Source organism: Brienomyrus brachyistius, unplaced genomic scaffold (genome assembly GCF_023856365.1).
Source record: "Brienomyrus brachyistius isolate T26 unplaced genomic scaffold, BBRACH_0.4 scaffold44, whole genome shotgun sequence".
NCBI lineage: Eukaryota > Metazoa > Chordata > Actinopteri > Osteoglossiformes > Mormyridae > Brienomyrus > Brienomyrus brachyistius.
Window position 1 is genome coordinate 2,857,809 of NW_026042319.1, and position 17,929 is coordinate 2,875,737.

Genomic DNA, 17,929 nt, shown 5'->3' on the forward strand with positions numbered 1-17,929 from the left:
CACATCATACGCAAATACTGATGGCCCAGTATTTTTGGCCACAGCACAACTAAAATATAATCCTATGCCGTCAAACAAGATTTTATAACAGCTGTGACATTTTAGAGACAAATTATTTTATTGTACGTAGTCATTTCCTCTGTTTAGTCCCCTCCAAAGGCACCACAAACCAAAAGAAAACATTATCCAAGTACAGGAAGAAGATAGATAAGTTGGTAGCTCCTAAATAATAGTAGTGGTCCAATCCATTGTTTTGTATTCTCCCGGGGAAAGAGCAGCCCTGAGCATTGCTCACAGAGACAGATTGTGCTGCGAGGCTAAGCAATCAGGTCCTCACACAGTTCCCCGTGCTCGTGGGAGTCTTACTTACACAAAAATGTTCTGAGAGCAGAGTGAAAAACGACTGGTTCAGAGAGACAACCAATCAGACTATAGAGGAGATGGGCGCAAGCAACAAGATGAGGTGGGACCAAGACATCTGATTGGTTGGGTCCACCTCCTCTACAATCTAATTGGTTATCTCTCTGAACCAATCGGTTTTCATTCTGTTATCAGAACATTTTTGTGTAAGAAACTTCCATGATCATTCCTCACACGGCTTGTCCATTCCACTGTATAAAGACTTAGCTACAGGGAAACAGACTACAATGGTGTTACTTCACCAGAAACTCCCGTTAGGCTTCCAACGTTCAAACTTAGCGTAGCTCAGGAAAAGTGCTGGGCAACACCTGCAGAGGTACTCAGAAGGTGTCAGGAAGTTGGCAAAAGTGCATATTCATAGGAGGCTTGTCTTTGTATCTGAAACTCCATAACCATGGAAAAGAGTCAGATAAATGTTGTCTCTAGAATGTTCCCAGTGGTCAGTATCATGACACCACCTGAACATGGCTAAATATGCCGTATATTACTAAAGGAGGTGCATTACTTTAGTATTTTATGGTACCTTAAGTCTTTATTATTATTAGGTTCATATTGACTCCTGCTGACCATTAAGACAGCATTGCTCTAGAATGTTCTGTCTTCTGTCTGTTTCTTCAGGCTTCACAGTGACATGTTCATTGCTATGATGACTGCATTCTTGCACCTTGCTCCTGGTTGCCATTTCCTTCATTTTCAGGTAAAATGACCCTCTCTGATGCACTGGGTCTTATCAGTGTATGCCCAAAACATAAGAGTTAAACGTATATCTTAGTCATTACTCACTGCCTTAGTATGTACGAACAACAATGAACCTGCACGTGACTCTCCTGCTTACAGGAACGCAGAACCAGGGAAGTTCCAAACATAAGAATTCTTGAACTCCTGCCAAGATTCCTGATGTATCAGTATTCCTCCCGAATGTAACTATTCCGGACAGGACGCGCCGTTTACGGTGACGTGGCTCTGATCAGCTCCGCGAGCCTCTGTCGACTTTTTTTTTCATTTTCACGGACTAGTAAAGAAACAAGATTTGAAAAAAGCTGAATAAGCATTTTGAAATCATGCAGAAAACCTAAAGAAGGTTATACATTCTCCAGGAGAAACACACTGAGCCCATAGACAGATACCTATATCCAGCATTAAAGCATAAATCACAGCAGATTGCTCTTAACAGCTTGTGGATTTTTTTCTTTGAAGCGAACCTGTTACACCAGTATTGAGAGGTAAACATCAAGATTTGTTTACAAAAACAGTTTAAGGCATCATGCACAGGACAGATCATACAAATCTGTGAACCACAGCTGTAGAAAATATCTCGGAAAGGTCGAACACAGACACGTGTGGTCGGTGAGGGCGTCTGGCTAAATGGGAAGGTAAACGAACGGGCATGATTCACTTAGACCGGCACTTGATCAAAGTTTAATACCAGGCCGTGAGGGCCAGGGCACCATACACAGTATCAACATCCTAGTCTAGTCCCACTTCTTCACATCTCAGGGGGGTAAAGACGGATGGCTTTCCAAGCCCCAGTGGCCGCTACTGATCCAGAATCAGTGCTTTTTAAATGAGAAAGTTATGGAAACTTTTTTTTGTCATTTATTTTTTTGAACAATCCTTTATTGACATGGAGTAAGCTGAGGGTTGACACTGACATTGACTAAACTGAGAGTTGACAATGACATTGCTTAAGCTGAGAGTTGACAATGATATTGCTTAAGCTGAGAGTTGACAATGACATTGACTAAGCTGAGGGTTGACATTGACATTGACTAGGCTGAGGGTTGACATTGACTAAGCTGAGAGTTGACAATGACATTGACTAAGCTGAGGGTTGACAATGACATTGACTAAACTGAAAGTTGACAATGACATTGCTTAAGCTGAGAGTTGACAATAACATTGACTAAGCTGAGGGTTGACAATGACATTGCTTAAGCTGAGAGTTGACAATGACATTGACTAAGCTGAGGGTTGACAATGACATTGACTAAGCTGAGAGTTGACAATGATATTGCTTAAGATGAGAGTTGACATTGACTAAGCTGAGAGTTGACAATGACATTGACTAAGCTGAGAGTTGACATTGACATTGACTAGGCTGAGGGTTGACATTGACTAAGCTGAGAGTTGACAATGACATTGACTAAGCTGAGAGTTGACAATGACATTGACTAAGCTGAGAGTTGACGTTGACTAGGCTGAGAGTTGACAATGACTAAGCTGAGAGTTGACAATGACATTGATATAGCTGAATGATGAGAATGACACTGACTAAGCTAAGGGCTGACATTGACTAAGCTGAGAGTTGATCTAAGCATAAGATAACATTGACTGTATTATTGTAACCGAACATAATATTGAAATCTACAGCAAAAAAATAAGCATGTTAAAATAAAGTGCTGCCACATGGTATGACAGCAGATGCCTTGAGTGCGTGTAGAAGGCAACATCTGGGCAGCCAAAAAGCCCCAGAAGTTTATCTCACAGCTGGGCCCAGTGATCAGTGCAATTCCTGCCATGTGATGAACAAGCTGGGGAATGAGCATGGAAAACAGACTCAGATCTAAAAATTTGCTGTCCCTCCTTCCGGAAAGGAAAGGTAGAATTCCTCCCCTTCCCCCAGAGACACCCCCATGGCAATCTGTGGGCCCCTCACTGATGCTGTCAGGTGACCATCATCAGCTACTGACATGGGAGACCTTCGGTTTACCATGGGCGATAAGAACCTTCCACAACCCCAAACAAGCCAGGTACTCAAAGGCCAGCATCTTAATAAATACTGTTTAACCTGGGAGGCAGGATCGGGGGGGGGTGTCCAGGTCCTGTCCCACATGGTAAAGGTTCTTTTTAAAAACCTAAATGCAGTTAACTTGGATCTGAGTGGGCTGGAACCTCGAGGTGCACCCCCATCAGGAACCATCGTAGTGATGAGAAGCTGATACCGTCCCCACCCCACCCCACCCCACCCCCCACCACATGCTCAGCCGCACTGGGCATCTCTTCTCCCCCAAATAAGACCATGACACCAACGGGAATGAACTCGCTTGGACGGCAGCCATTGTGCCGTGCACCTATAACACAATGCTGCACTGGTAGGAATTACACCAGGTGCCACCAGCACAAAGACCGTTCTGATGGCAGTTAATCAGAACTTATCATGTCAGCCCTTATCTGTTTATAATACAAACTGGAAAACATAACCTACAAAGCTGAAGATTATGGGCAATGCTGGCTGTTCAAGGTCTTTAAAATACCAGGCAACTGTGTTGCATGTTTTACTCATTTATCTGATGCTATTATTCAAAGCGACTTACAGTAAAGGGAAGGGTTACAATTTATGTGGGCTTCTTTGAATTCGAACCCACGACCTTTGCATTACAAGCGCAGCGCTCTACTCATTGAGCTACAGGGGCACCATTTAATACACTCCTCCCCAAATGCCTCCATCACCCTTGTCGCAATCATTACATGGCAGGCAGACGCTATGGGCGTGGAGAACTTAAAGAACAAGCCCTTCCTGGCAGCCACACCCACACACCTTACAGGCTGCTGGAAGCTACACCCAAAAGGCAAATATAACCAGCTTCTCGAAGGAGAACCACAGACTGAAGCTGAACCATCGTTCACTCACGTCGTCATGCCAACCACCGAAAGGGCACATGCCAGAAACCTGGGCTGTCGTTACTCAACATTTGACTGCAGATTGACGGTCTCTCCAATAGACAAAGACCACTACACTCTGGTAGCCAACTGCTACGCTGTGGTAAACAACTGTTGTACCGTGGTCTTACCTTGTGCCTGCACTTCAGGACCACACCATAGGCTCCTGGAAAAGGTGAGAAAGGGGACAAGGGGAGAGATAATTATTCATTTCAGCTAGTTAAGCAAACGACATGAGAAGTAGGGGTGTTCTGGGGGGGGTATCTGAGAATGCGCGGTTGCTCGCTTAGCGGGTAGCAGTGTTATAGTCTGGCTTCGGCTGCAAGACACGTTCTTTCAGACCGCACACATGAGGGGCAATGAATTAAGTTACTCCCGCAAGACTCGCATCTCGCCAGTGCAGAGCCGTGACATATAAATCTCACAAGTGGTCATGCGGCCAAACCAAACTCAGACGAAATGATGACAAGGTATAGAGTGCAGTTTTCCCGGCCGTCAGCCGTGTGGAAGCAGAAGGCTTTTGGTAAAGTTCACGTATAGATCAAATGAAGATGATCCACCCACGACCAGTTTGGACTGGCCAGACGTCACTGAGAGCTGGTGCAGTGAAAGCCGACTGATCTCCGGCGAGGAATGGGGAGAGGGACAGCATGCAGAGAGCCCAGCAGTGAGGACAGGCTCATTCTCCGCAGCCCAGCAGGACACAGAAACATGGCACCACTTAGTTGCTGTGGGGACGCAGTATCTGTGAGAAGGCAGGGCTGTGGCAGATCCATCCCAGGGCCTTGGTTGGGGCTATAATTAGTCTAAGTGTGGACATCAAGGCCGCCACAGATAATTCCTGGGCCTGGGACAAAGTTACTTCAAATGGGCCCCATAATATGCAACCTCCCTCACCCTTGGGCCCGACTGAGACAACTTCATCTTCTCCGGTTGTTCACCTGAGACTGGTGGAGGCTCCATTTCAGCAGGAATTACATGTATGGGTAGGGCGGGGATTAGCACTACCCACGTCTGACGAGACTAGGAACCTAGTCTGGTACCTGGAATCCTGTTCTGTATTCTGAGAGAATAAAACTTCAAGATCTCACTCTACCTGTCAGCTCAACTCTACCTGTCTGCTCATTGTACCTGTCAGCTCGCTCTACCTGTCAGCTCACTCTACCTGTCAGCTCACTCTACCTGTCAGCTCACTCTACCTGTCAGCTCATTGTACCTGTCAGCTCGCTCTACCTGTCAGCTCACTCTACCTGTCAGCTCATTGTACCTGTCAGCTCGCTCTACCTGTCAGCTCGCTCTACCTGTCAGCTCGCTCTACCTGTCAGCTCACTCTACCTGTCAGCTCACTCTACCTGTCAGCTCACTCTACCTGTCTGCTCATTGTACCTGTCAGCTCGCTCTACCTGTCAGCTCACTCTACCTCTCAGCTCATTCTACCTGTCAGCTCACTCTACCTGTCTGCTCATTGTACCTGTCTGCTCACTCTACCTGTCTGCTCATTGTACCTGTCTGCTCACTCTACCTGTCAGCTCACCCTACCTGTCAGCTCACTCTACCTGTCTGCTCATTGTACCTGTCTGCTCACTCTACCTGTCAGCTCACACTACCTGTCAGCTCGCTCTACCTCTCAGCTCGCTCTACCTGTCTACCCTACATACCCTCAGGGGTGGGGGGTGTGAGTGCTCAGGAACTTCAGGGAGTCGGGGACAGCTGGGCGTACAGGAGCCATGGAGAGAAGCTTCGCCTAGTTCCTCGATCAGGGCTGTTGGACTTGGGCGGTGTGGGGCTTCCTAAGTTGGCCATGGGGTGCTGTTTAATGATCCTGAGTAAGATGACTCACACAGGTGATGTTCCTGCCTAATCTGACTCGTCCGGGGTTGTTAACCTTGGTCCTTCCTTCTCCAAAAGGCTTTTCCTTAAATGATGTTACTGTGTCACACAAGCGCATGACGTCCAGGAGAACCAACAGCCACTAATGCGGTTTTCTAATGAGGTTATTCCTAATATTCCCATTCTTCATTTTTCAGTGATAAAAATAATCACAATGGGGGGGGGGCACAGGAATTCAACATCTTTGGCCACCCTACGGGCGTTTAAAATGATATTTATGACATGTGTGAAAGCCTCTCGCCATCCTCACCTTCACCTACAATCCCAAGGACCTCAAATTTATTCATCACATCACCGATGTCAGGAATCTTCATGAAGACAAATGGTGGCAGAGACGTGGCCAGCAGGGGGCGTCCTGGCTAGTGGGAGGCATGTAGCGGGCTGGCGTCGTGTCCCTGGCGGAGGCTTGTGGGTGCAGGCTGCGGCGGCTGTCCCTGCATACTCACACTCTCTCACACGCAGCACGCGCGCACGCATGCACCTGCAAGAGTGTGGAACAAAACAGAAAAGGTTCGTTTTTATGTACATTACATACATAGGTACATATGTTTTGTCATGACAAATTGATAATTGGTTGAGTCCAATGCCGTTTTATAGACCATGCTAAGCATCTGATTCAGCCGTTATGTGCAAATATGTGAAATGCTTTTAACAAGAAAATGTTCCAAGATGTCATTTAGCGCAAAAATGTCTTTGGGAACATATTCAGTGAGCAGCCATTTTGTCCATAGCCCCATGAAGGACCCCACAAAGACGGGTTAGGTGTATTTGCCCATTTGATTTGGCAGAACTGGTTCGGTCCAGATGTAAAAAGTAAAACAATGATATGTATTTACAAAGGGAATCTCCAGGGAGTCAGTGGGACTCTGTGGGTCTAAAGACAGCCCTGTAGGCCCCGTGGGTCTAAAGACAGTCTGTAAGACTCAGTGTTTACAAAGGGAACCTCCAGGGAGTCAGTGGGACTCTGTGGGTCTAAAGACAGCCCTTAAGGAGACTGTAAGACTCAGTGTTTACAAAGGGAACCTCCAGGGAGTCAGTGGGACTCTGTGGGTCTAAAGACAGCCCTCAAGGAGACTGTAAGACTCAGTGTTTACAAAGGGAACCTCCAGAGAGTCAGTGGGACTCTGTGGTTTCAAAATCATTGATCAAGGAGTCGGTAGAAGTATCTTAACAAAGGCACCCTTCAGGTTTGTGTTGCAGAGAAAGAAAGACCAATCAAAAAAAGCATGCAAATATGTAGATTCAATTACACAGCTGAGTCTTCTGTTCATCGCCACTCTTTATACAGCTGGATTATTTTACTAAGTGATTCAGGTCAAAGACGATTCTCCAGGGTACGACAGGAGGACCCCTCCCAGCACTTAAGCCAGTGATGCTTTTAACCACCACACCACCTGCTGGCGGGGACAGAACTAATGTACTATACAGGGAAATTGAAACTCACGTTAACAAGGCTGTAAAAGATGATCATGCAATGAGAATAACAGCTCATGAAAGAATTATCATGTGCTGCACAAAAATGATCAGTTACACTGAATACTGCGCATTAATTCACAGAGAAACCCAAGAGCGATTTAGGAATTACGCGGATGAAATTGAGATGGTTCAGTGGGGAGCGTGGCGGCCTAAAACAGCCGGTGTGTGCGTAGTTTGCATGGTCTGACGTGAGGTCTCTCACAACTGTAAAATATACAGCGTAGTTGGACTCGCATCTTTAAATTTGGTGATGGAAAGTAGTGGGATAAAAGAACACCAAACCATGGCGTAACATAGGAGACACTAAATACTATGCGGGCACTTTCCGGAAGAAAATGACATTAAAGAAATATTTTTCATAGAAAAAGTCCTGGATTTCGCCCATATTTTCACTTTTTGCTTTTGCCCCCCGTCAGACCCTGTGATTCTCCCCCTGAATATCAGCGTGTTTCTGAGGCGGCGCCTGAACGCTCCTGCCAGGACGAGCGACAGTGGCGCATTGTGAGAAACGCATTGATTGCCGATTTCGACTGTTATTAGAACGTTACTCAGTGTACTTACACAAAGCTAGATGGTACAGCCTACTGCACACCTAGGCTATATGGTGCCGCCTAAACATTATAAAAAAGTAGAGTGTAGTAAAAACATAAACCAGTTTATTACCATTATCAAATATTGCGTATTGTACATAATCGAATGTGCCAGGCACAGACTGCCCCCCCGCCTCCCAGGCTGCAGTTTGTTGTCAGTGCACCCCTGGTATGCGCTGTACTTTTGTACATCTGTCAGCACGTTCGGTTTGTTTACGCCAGCATCACCACCAACACACGAGGAATGCATTGCAATATGACGTCACAACGGCTACAACGTCATTAGGCAATGGGAGTTTTACAGCTCCATTATAATCTTATGGGACCACCGTTGTGTATGAGGTCCGTTGTTAACCGAAACGTTATGTGGCGTATGACTGCAAATCTACAAATGGCTTGCTGATAAACAAACATTAAATGCTCTTTTTGAGCTCTCCTTTTTTCAAAAAAGTGAAAATCCTCTTTGGATTTCAGGTGCTAATGTGGGGGTCAGTCTCGAATATCCAGAACACAAAGACTGTACTTGTGGTCTTGGCAAGACCGGTCTTGCTACCTTGCGTTCCAAGAATGATCTTGCATGCTCACGAGGACAGAGAATGCACTGATGGTGCATTGAGACAGATGCGTGCTTCTGCACTTGCTGCCCCACTATGCTGATTAGCCAGAATGTTTGTCACAGTATTTCATAAGTGACACATAATCAAAATATCAAGTCTAAATGACTGTTCCTGGTATGATTACTTGTGCTTTTTTTCACAAATAAAGTTTACACTTAAAATATTCATATTTATTTAAACTATTGCGGGTGTTAACCATTCCAGTTCAGCAATCTCACAAGCCAAAAAATAAAAAACTGGGAAAATATTGACACTAACGACAGAATTGTTACTCCGATTAAGGTACTACAGTTGTGGTCCGCGCCTTCTTGCTCCCCCGTCGCAACAGCACGCAATGAATCATGGGATTGTTCTCGTTTGGTGAGGATGCACCCGTTGCATCCTTGATATTTGGGGTGGGGCAGGAACAACATCTGGGACTGTAATTGTGGTCTTGGCGAACTTGACTTCCAAGAACGATCTAGTATTGGAAATGGTCTTCGGCGATAGAAGATGACGTAAAACGGGTAACCGAGAACACAAGTGCGGTCAAGTACACTTCCAAGATTCAGCACAGGTCTTTCTTATAGTTAGCATAAAGCAAATGTTTGTAGCTGTATGATGGATGGATGGATGGATGGATGGATACACAATATGACAAAACAATCTGCTCTAATGATCTATATTATACGTATCCACTTATGCTGCATAGATAGCTACTGACTAAATGCTTCTATCCATTATTTTCCTGACTGCCTGGATTAATCAACGGTGTTCAGTTTTTTTCCTATTTAACGTGACCTTTTTTGAGCATTAAAACCAAGAGCAGTAGCAAATGTCAGGTGTCTGATTGGTCGGTTTGACTGGAGGATGAAACGCTGGGTTAATGCGTGGACTCCAAATCTCCACGGACGCAATTGCTGGCTGTTGTATGTCTTAAAGTGGTGATTGTTGCCATTAAAATGCGCTTCACCCCTGTCTCTGCCCAGGTCAAATTAGTTTCTGATCTGTTATTTTGTTACAGCTTCTAAAACTACTACTACACAGAATGCCACGAGATATAAAAGATATAAAAATACAGGTTGCATAATTCAGTGAAAAAAACCAGCATACACCACAGTAATCATCTGGGGACGACAAGGACCCCCTTCCTCTTCCCTTACCCCTCTTCATTACGCTAGGGGCCTGCGGGACCCTGACTGCTCCACTGCAGTGAGTCAGTATGTCGTGAGTGTGTTCAATGGCACGGCTCTGACCAGGCGAATGAGGACAGGGCACAGCGGTACCACCCCGACCCCCAGTCAGCCAAGCACAAACTGTATCGCCACACACAATGTGAGATCCCCCGTTACCGTATTATTCCTAATACAACACCAGAACAAAATAATCATGCCATTGCTATTCAGCCCACAAAAAGATGAAGATCTTCCTTTGGAGATCTTCTGACCACACTTTCAGTGCCATCTGTAGCCTTTCTGAATGACTGTACAGCCTCCATCACATCTGTGGCGAGTAAATCCGTGGTAATCCTAAGTCACCAGGCTGTGGCATTAGCATGGCGGCTCAGCTGACAAGCCATATAATCCACACGGTCCTTTTATGGCTGGTTTCCACGGCCCTGAGCGTGTCTTAATTAAAAGGGCGCAGGCCCAGATCCTAGCGATTGCAATCTATTGCCATCTATTCATTTTTTTAGACGGGAAAGGGATATAAAGAGAAGATGGTCCCTGCCTATCCATCCGGGGGAAACTGCTAATGACTGGTAGCTCCGGTCCAGCAGGAAGCAAAAATGGGTAAAGGAGCGAAATGGCAAGCAGAGGATGGCCTACTGGGGAATAGCTGAGTGCCCCAGAAATCCAGGGTTCCTGTGCAAGTGGGAAGGGGATTCACAGGCAGAGGAGGAGAGGCTGTGTAAATGCTAGGTCACTCTCACTCCTCGCCATCCAAACGGAGAATGGCGTTTTTACCCATAACCCCTAGGATATGGACGCTCAGCCAAGCCCCATCTAAAAAGGCTTGAAAGGGGTTCCAGCGCATCATACATTTTGTTTGACAATCAGACCCATCCTATGGTGCCCACTCTCCTGGACACGGTCTGCTTCTTTCACTCCTGGGGACCCTAGACTCAGATAAACGCATGTTACGCCTTACTGCATTAGATCCAGCAGCACTATGTGTGCAGGGTCTGTGTGCTCCCTGTGGTTTCAGCTACCCTTTGGAAAATAATGTCATTATACAGCGTATTGATAATAAACAAAAAACAAGAAACGCAGGTCTAAAGAGATCCACGTGAAACAGATCCGATACAGGCCTCTACGAGATCAAGCTGCGCTGGGGTGCGTTCCTGAGAGAAAACACGTCTGTGTACATGAAATCGAAAATGTAAAAATGGGGAAGATGACAGAACTGTGGGGGGAGAAAAAAAATCAATCAGGGGGATATTTCCTTCTCTTCTGCCACAGATTTTCAGCGTGTAGATGTAAGAACTAGTCGAGGTTTTTAATGTCACATGCGTGCAATGCCGACCGCCATGTCACTGGGGTTACCCATTTTTCTCAATCCCTTTTACACGCTGAAATGATTTTACCAGTGCTCCGTCGGCCAATGGGTATCCCCAAAAAATAAGGACAAAAAAAAAAATAAAAAAATAATCAAAATTCATTCGCCAGATTTGCCAGTGTTCCACTTACGGGTACAATATCCCACTGTAGGCATCTTTAAACCATTCAAATGCAGGAGAGGAGGGAAAATGGTGTCCATCTGCTCAGTTAGAGCTGAAGCTGAATTCACCAAGAAGTGAATGGTTTGGAGACATACCAGGAGAAAGACCTCCAGCACACGCGATACTACTGAGCAGGCGGTGGGGAAAAGCCAAAAAAAGGCTGAAAATATACTACCACAAAGACAAATGTGAATTAATGGAACAGGAACACTTCAGAGGGATTTTATATTCAGGTAAAGAACTGAAATCGCCATAAATATTCCTCAAAATGAGCGAGAACTCAGTCCTGCGCGTCGTGTTGCTGGCAGAGTCGCAGCCCAAACGCACGACGTGACCGAGCTTTAGCAGAGTCTCTGCCGGAGAGGTCGCACAGAGCTGCTCTTTAGACGGGATTTATCCGGACGCTGTGAATACCAGCCACTTAGCTGTGTCTCTATCTATGCAAACCAGCGCTCTGGGAATGTTTGAAAGCTTATCAGGCGTCAAAATAAATAACACGGTTGCGCATCATGCGAGCAATCGAACGCCGGATGTGAAATTGTGTTGCTAACAAACATCTTCCCCATGGTACAAATGGAGGACGCCAGATTGTTCTATCGGTTCAGTGACATATGCTTGACAATGGCGGAAACTTCCTTAGGCATGTCAAAACTGCCTCAAGAGGCCACTAGGTGGCGAGACGGTTAAGGAGCAGACTGCGGCATAGTGGGAGAGACAGCACTTAGGCAAAGCACTTTTAATTGCGCTTAAAATAAAACACAAGCACCATGCTGGCTCAGTGCTACTGCCTCTCACCTCCGAGGTCCTGACCTGGCATTTGTGGCGTTTGCCTGTCGATAAATCGTGAGTCTATGTGCTTCGGAACGTCCCTTCCTGTTTGTGTGCTTGTCTCGTGCCTGAAGCTGCCTTGGATTGGATGCAGGGCCCCTGTACTTAATCAGCGGTTGGGAAAAGGAGGGACGCTCACCAAGAGACAAAAACACTTTAGAAGATTATTATGAGCAGAACGGAGGGACACTTTGTAAGTCCCGTGAACAGAAAATTTCAACATAGAACAGAATCAGACTAAAGAGAGCAGCAACCCCGATCACCGGCAACCTGTCAATCTGTCTTCAGCTTAAGATGCCATTCCTATTAGAGAGATACAGAACTCCCCCTCAACCTTTTCAGCTCCAAAATCCTCAGTTTCCCATAAGACTACGGTGCCACGAAAAGGCAAAGATGAGTCCATACTGATGATTAAAATTGTTGCTGGGAACTGTATGAGATTCCAAACTCTCAGTCCTCGTGCCTGGCCCCGATGCAAAGGCTTCCTTTTATAAGAACAACTAATTAATACCCTAATTAAAGCAGGATAAGGGCGTGTGGCATGTTTACCTTTTAAGGAGCATAAGGAGTGATTCATGACTGGCAGACTTCTCCCCTTGAACCCACATTCACGCGCACACCCACCCATCGACTTGGTGTTACACAAGCTTCCAAAAATCCTTATTATCCAATTCTCAGCTCTCATTATCGGTAACAACGAACTAAACAATTTGTGCAATTAGCTGTCTTTTACAGCTGGTATAAAATTTTCACGCAGGGGTGTAAGAACCGAGCCGAAGATGGGGAATCCCTGAGGGCACCAGAGGTGCAGGCTAAGACTGATCAGTACAACTCGATTAACCGTGATTTAAAACTAATAAATAAATTAATTAATTAACTAATCAATAAACAAAGACCATAGGAGCATAACCCTAAAGGCAATGACTCATTTTCTCCTTGTGATGTCCTGAAACATTCTATATTCTTCTAAGCCACAAAGCCAAAAAATAAAAAAACGTCTCAATCCAGACGATGGAGCTTTCTGTGATTGATTTTTTCTTGTGTGCTTGTATCAAAATGGTCCAGTACCTTCCAGAGCGTCCCGCCTCCTCCTGATCCCTGAGGTACCGTCGCTTTCGGGCAGTCCGCCATTATCGCCTGGGCGCAGTCCAGCTCAGTGCCTCTAGAGGACCTCGATGGTTTGTCAGCTTGGAAAGTACTCCCGATTAAAATGGAAAATACTCAAACACTGTCCCACACAAAGCAGATGTGTATTGGGCACAACTTGATTTAATGCCCAAAATTTGTGGGCTGAGGGGACTTGTATGCTAGTAACACAACGATGGGGAATTCCTACCTATCTGTTACTCGCATTTTACCTCAGCTTTGTCCCGTTGCCTGTGAAAATGGACCAACACATACTAAGGGCTACAGTCTAGGAGGTCTAGGGTTAGAGGTAATGTCAGTCACTGCATGGAAACGAGGGTGAATGTAGGACAAACCAGTAAAGGATAATGCCCCCAGTGCAGCTTTTAAAGCATCATCTCTATTGGTTACTGCTAATACCGAACCATGTACTGCAACTCCGGGCTTTGCTGTATTGCTTTAGGACAGGGTGGTCAAGCATACATACAGCCTGCAGGCCAGACCCAGTACAGTAGTGGTACTAATCTATCCTGGAAGGTGATGACATACTGACAAGAAATGCGGTTGCAGACAGGATTTCGGATTTCTCCTACTTTCCTGCTTTTCTTATCCATCACGACTTGGGGTTATTATCTGCATGAAGTGCTCTGGACGGCAGATCCTGTACTGAGGTTTCAGGTGGGTCAGGTTTGGTTTACTCGGTGCTGCCACAGTATGTTACCACATACTGTTAATCTTGCATTATACCAGGACATACATTGTGGTGAGCACCTTCAATGATCTGTAATCGTCTATGAGCGTAGCCTGTATGCGGGGAAGCCATTGATAGTTCAAAAAAAGAACATCCTTCATAAGGTGCTGTAATCTTTCGCCAGCCCACTTGAGATTAGATCGAGTCCAATGTGACCCATTAACTGAAGCAAGTTTGACACCCCAGCTTTAGAAAAAGCATCGAGAACACGACTCAAGGTCCCGCCCTGAAGTCACACACCAATCACAGCGCAGCGGGGGAGGGGCTAAATCTGCTGCTGCATCAGGATATCCAGAAAAACCACTTTCAGGAATACGAGGAAGTGATACTCCTGCTAAGCCCCGCCTTGTGTCTGACATTCCTCAGGGCGTTCCACTGCCCCAGGCTCAGCAAGCCGCACCTGCAGGGTGTCCGATTTACTGTGTACTAGCCGTGTTCTGGGCCACACGGGACACTACAGGACGCGGTGTCACTGGGTTCCTCCCAAATGTGACTGAAAGGGGGCAGGTTCCTCGTCCCTGCCACCCACACGGTGTTGTGTAAGGCCCAGGAATTCATACTGTGCCGCCCATGTCTTGCCAGAAACATATCCTTCCCTTCATATCCACAAATTTACTCTGTATTTCACCAAAACACCACCAGCGATGTGTTGCTGTCTTCTGCCCAGCAAGAAATGGGGCTAAAACATTGCAAAGAGGGGCTCAGTCAAAATACACTGGAAAAAAACCTGCACAGACATTAATAATTGAATCCTGCTGGAATGGATGTAATTTGCTCATTGGCTTTAAATAGACTCTCCAAAAAATTCCTTCAGTCTGTAGGTCTGTACCTTTAAAATGGGTGCAAATAAGTTTTAAAGTGTCTCCATCATACTTTGTAGTGTTTCAGAGCCAAAGCCAGCTGGTACTTTCCACTTACCACCCACATACCAGCTCTCAAAAGAATTTGGTGTTGGTCAAACCAAAGATTTTTAAATTATTGCTGCACATAATGCTGAGAAAATGGATTTTGGCATTGCTGTTGCAAATTCAACCGATATAATCCGACACACCAAATGTCAGTCGGTACCCAGCCTGAATGCTTAGGGTATTGAGATGATTTTGTTATTTTTGGGGGATTCTCTGGTAAAAAGGTTTCCTAGCTGAGAAATCCGCTGTGGAGGCAGGTTGCCATCATCACGCAATATCCGAGGCCCACGGTCTGAAGGCAAACTGCACAGGCAGAGTCTTCCTTCCAGGAGAAAAGAGGAAAAGCTCAGATCCAGACCAGCTCCACCATCCGAACGTTAAAATGGTGCATGATGGGAAGAGCACACACACACACACACACACACACACACACACACACACACACGTTTGTATTCATATCTACATGGGGACCATCCATTCATTTTTATTAGAAAAACCCTCATTTCAACAATGACAACACTAACCTTAACCATAAGTAACCAAATAAAATACAAGACTTTCTGCACTGATTTTTGTAAAGTTAAGTTTTCCTTTATGGGAACCGAAAAGAATGGTGCCCATAATGTCAAAATAACAGCTTTCTAATCACAAGTGCGGACACTTGGTCCCCAAAAAGTAACATACACATAACCCCCTCCCCCCAAGCACACACACAGATTTTATGATAACATGACTTTCAGTTTCTGATTCACGCAGTTTGTCAGCATTCTTAAGTCTTACCAGTCGAGGAACACACAAATATTTAAATGAGTAAAACTTCACCAGATTAAATAAACCCTCACAGAGAATTCATTATGCATGTTTTTTTAGACATTACGTTGTTCTTGAGTCCAAGTACTTCCTACTAACAAAGAAAAAAATAAGGATTTGCATTTAGAATCCCCCCCTTAACTCATTTGGAATGTCTTTCAACTAGACACAGAAGATAAAAAAAATACTTGGGAACCTAATTCTTTCTAAATCAATGGTTAAAATTGGTTTATGACGTATAACCTAATTTATAATGTGTTATCTGTACAATTTAACATACGTGATGCATTCAGCTCAGCGAGGGTTAAACTACGTGTATTCAGGAATGAAGGGCATAAGCACGCGAGCTTAAAAATTTCATGCACTGGACACTTGACAAAATCCAAATGAGCTCTGATTTAAAAACGCACTGAACCAATTCTAATTGTAAGGCCTACTGATCTATGAAACATTATAACATTAGGTCCATCTGGAGATTTGATTAAACTTCACAACATAAACACTAGAAGAAAAAAAACGTACAATGGTTTATTTATATTCCGTTGCATTTCATGGATACATAGCAATAGATGTGTAGAGATTTTATTACTGCTTTAGAGGAAACAGTGACACAGAATACGCGCATTCGCCATAATACTTACTGCCACTTATTCTTAAGCGGTAAGACACATTTCCCACATCGGGTTTTAAAATGCGGCTTTGCGTTGTGCACGGAAATACCGCTTTCTCCGTTTCCCCCTATATACAGGCATACCGTGAAGACCCTGTTGCTATTAGTGACAAGTCCACCCACCGCTACACCACCTCACCAACCCATAAAATATTATACAATTACACCGCGACGCTGACTGCTTTGCTTTCGAGGGGCGGGGGTAGTATACAATAATTGAATAGTAATAAATGCAAATAAAAGTAGAGTGCGTTTTTCCATTTATTATGTAGCTGGACTGGACACGAGCGGGGGATGGAGATGCTGAAAATGCATCGACTGAAAAATAATAAAAATAAATAAATAAATAATTCTGCGAATAGACGAATATTGATGATGGTGTCGCTTAAGAAGATAATTAGATAAGAGTCTGTTTCAAAGTTGTGAAGCTTTTGGGCAATAAAGGGGGACCCGATCTGTCAAATTCCGCGTTTACATTAATCTCTGATCGCGTAAAATGGACCCGAACGGCTATGCGAAGGCGTGTGTGTGTGTGTGTGTGCAATTGCGCGTGCCAATGCTGCATTTTGGACAACACTTGTATGTCGATCCGTGATGAGGCGGGTCCTCTCCCTACATGTTAATAAAAAAATTACGCCTTTTCAAATCCTGGTGCAATTAGTTCCATCACAGAAAACCTACGTTTTAATACTATATGTCATGTCATCAGCGCAAGACGCTGGAAAAATAAAAGGAAATTTTAAAAAGGGGTTTCAAAACTGAAAATCCACGCAACATTCAGTAAACTGGTCAATTGATCAGATCTCTCCCATCACGATCTTGCAGAAAGCAACGAGGATTAAAGCAAGCCATGCCATATAATAAGAACAGATCATCCCCCATCTACTAACAGGGGGTTTCTGTTCGCTGATTGCAATTCAGTTAACCAATCAACAGGGTGAAAATGTTTAAACAACCACATGCCAAGCAGGTATTTCAAAGGAACGACAAGTGTGGCACTCACTCAAATCTTGACAATTAAAGGACCAAATTCACCCTCATCGTCCACAGCCGATGTTGTCATTGCAGCAGCAACAGTAACCAAACCCGTAGTTGACAACCTACACAGTACCATGGCTATTAGCGCCAGAGGCAGTTTCTTGAGAGGCATAAGCAGGTATCCAATAAGAATGCAGTGTTGAGCACTACGCAACGCCCCCCATCTTTGGAACCAATCGGTAGCGAGAGAGCAACCGCCGTTGTATTAGTTTGGTACATTGTCGGGTTCGGTTGAGCAATGGAATCCATCGATGGTCTAAAAGCGGCAAAGTTATCGAACCCGTTATGGAAGAGTGGTGCGCATATTTCAAGTGTTCATTTCATGCAAGCCGTTAAGAACGAAATAAAAAAAACACAATATATATAGGAAACTCAAATCTTGAAATTACATAAGGGAAGAAATATTGTACTGTCACACAGAAATAGCAAACTGGAAAAAAAAAGA

General features: G+C 44.9%; 1 protein-coding gene across 3 annotated transcripts in view; it reads right to left on the reverse strand.

Moving 5' to 3' along the window:
* The window catches only part of LOC125722979 (cyclin-dependent kinase-like 5), a 49,311-nt gene extending 31,740 nt beyond the window's left edge, over window positions 1-17,571 (reverse strand). For all 3 annotated transcript variants that reach the window (XM_048999312.1, XM_048999311.1, XM_048999310.1), the window contains exons 1-3: window positions 17,450-17,571; window positions 6,221-6,451; window positions 4,212-4,246 (exon numbers count right to left, since the gene is read on the reverse strand). In XM_048999312.1, the coding sequence (XP_048855269.1) occupies window positions 4,212-4,246; window positions 6,221-6,284 (99 nt within the window). In that variant the 5' untranslated portion in view covers window positions 6,285-6,451; window positions 17,450-17,571. The remainder of the gene's footprint in view (window positions 1-4,211; window positions 4,247-6,220; window positions 6,452-17,449) is intronic.
* Between the last annotated feature and the right edge of the window lie 358 nt (window positions 17,572-17,929).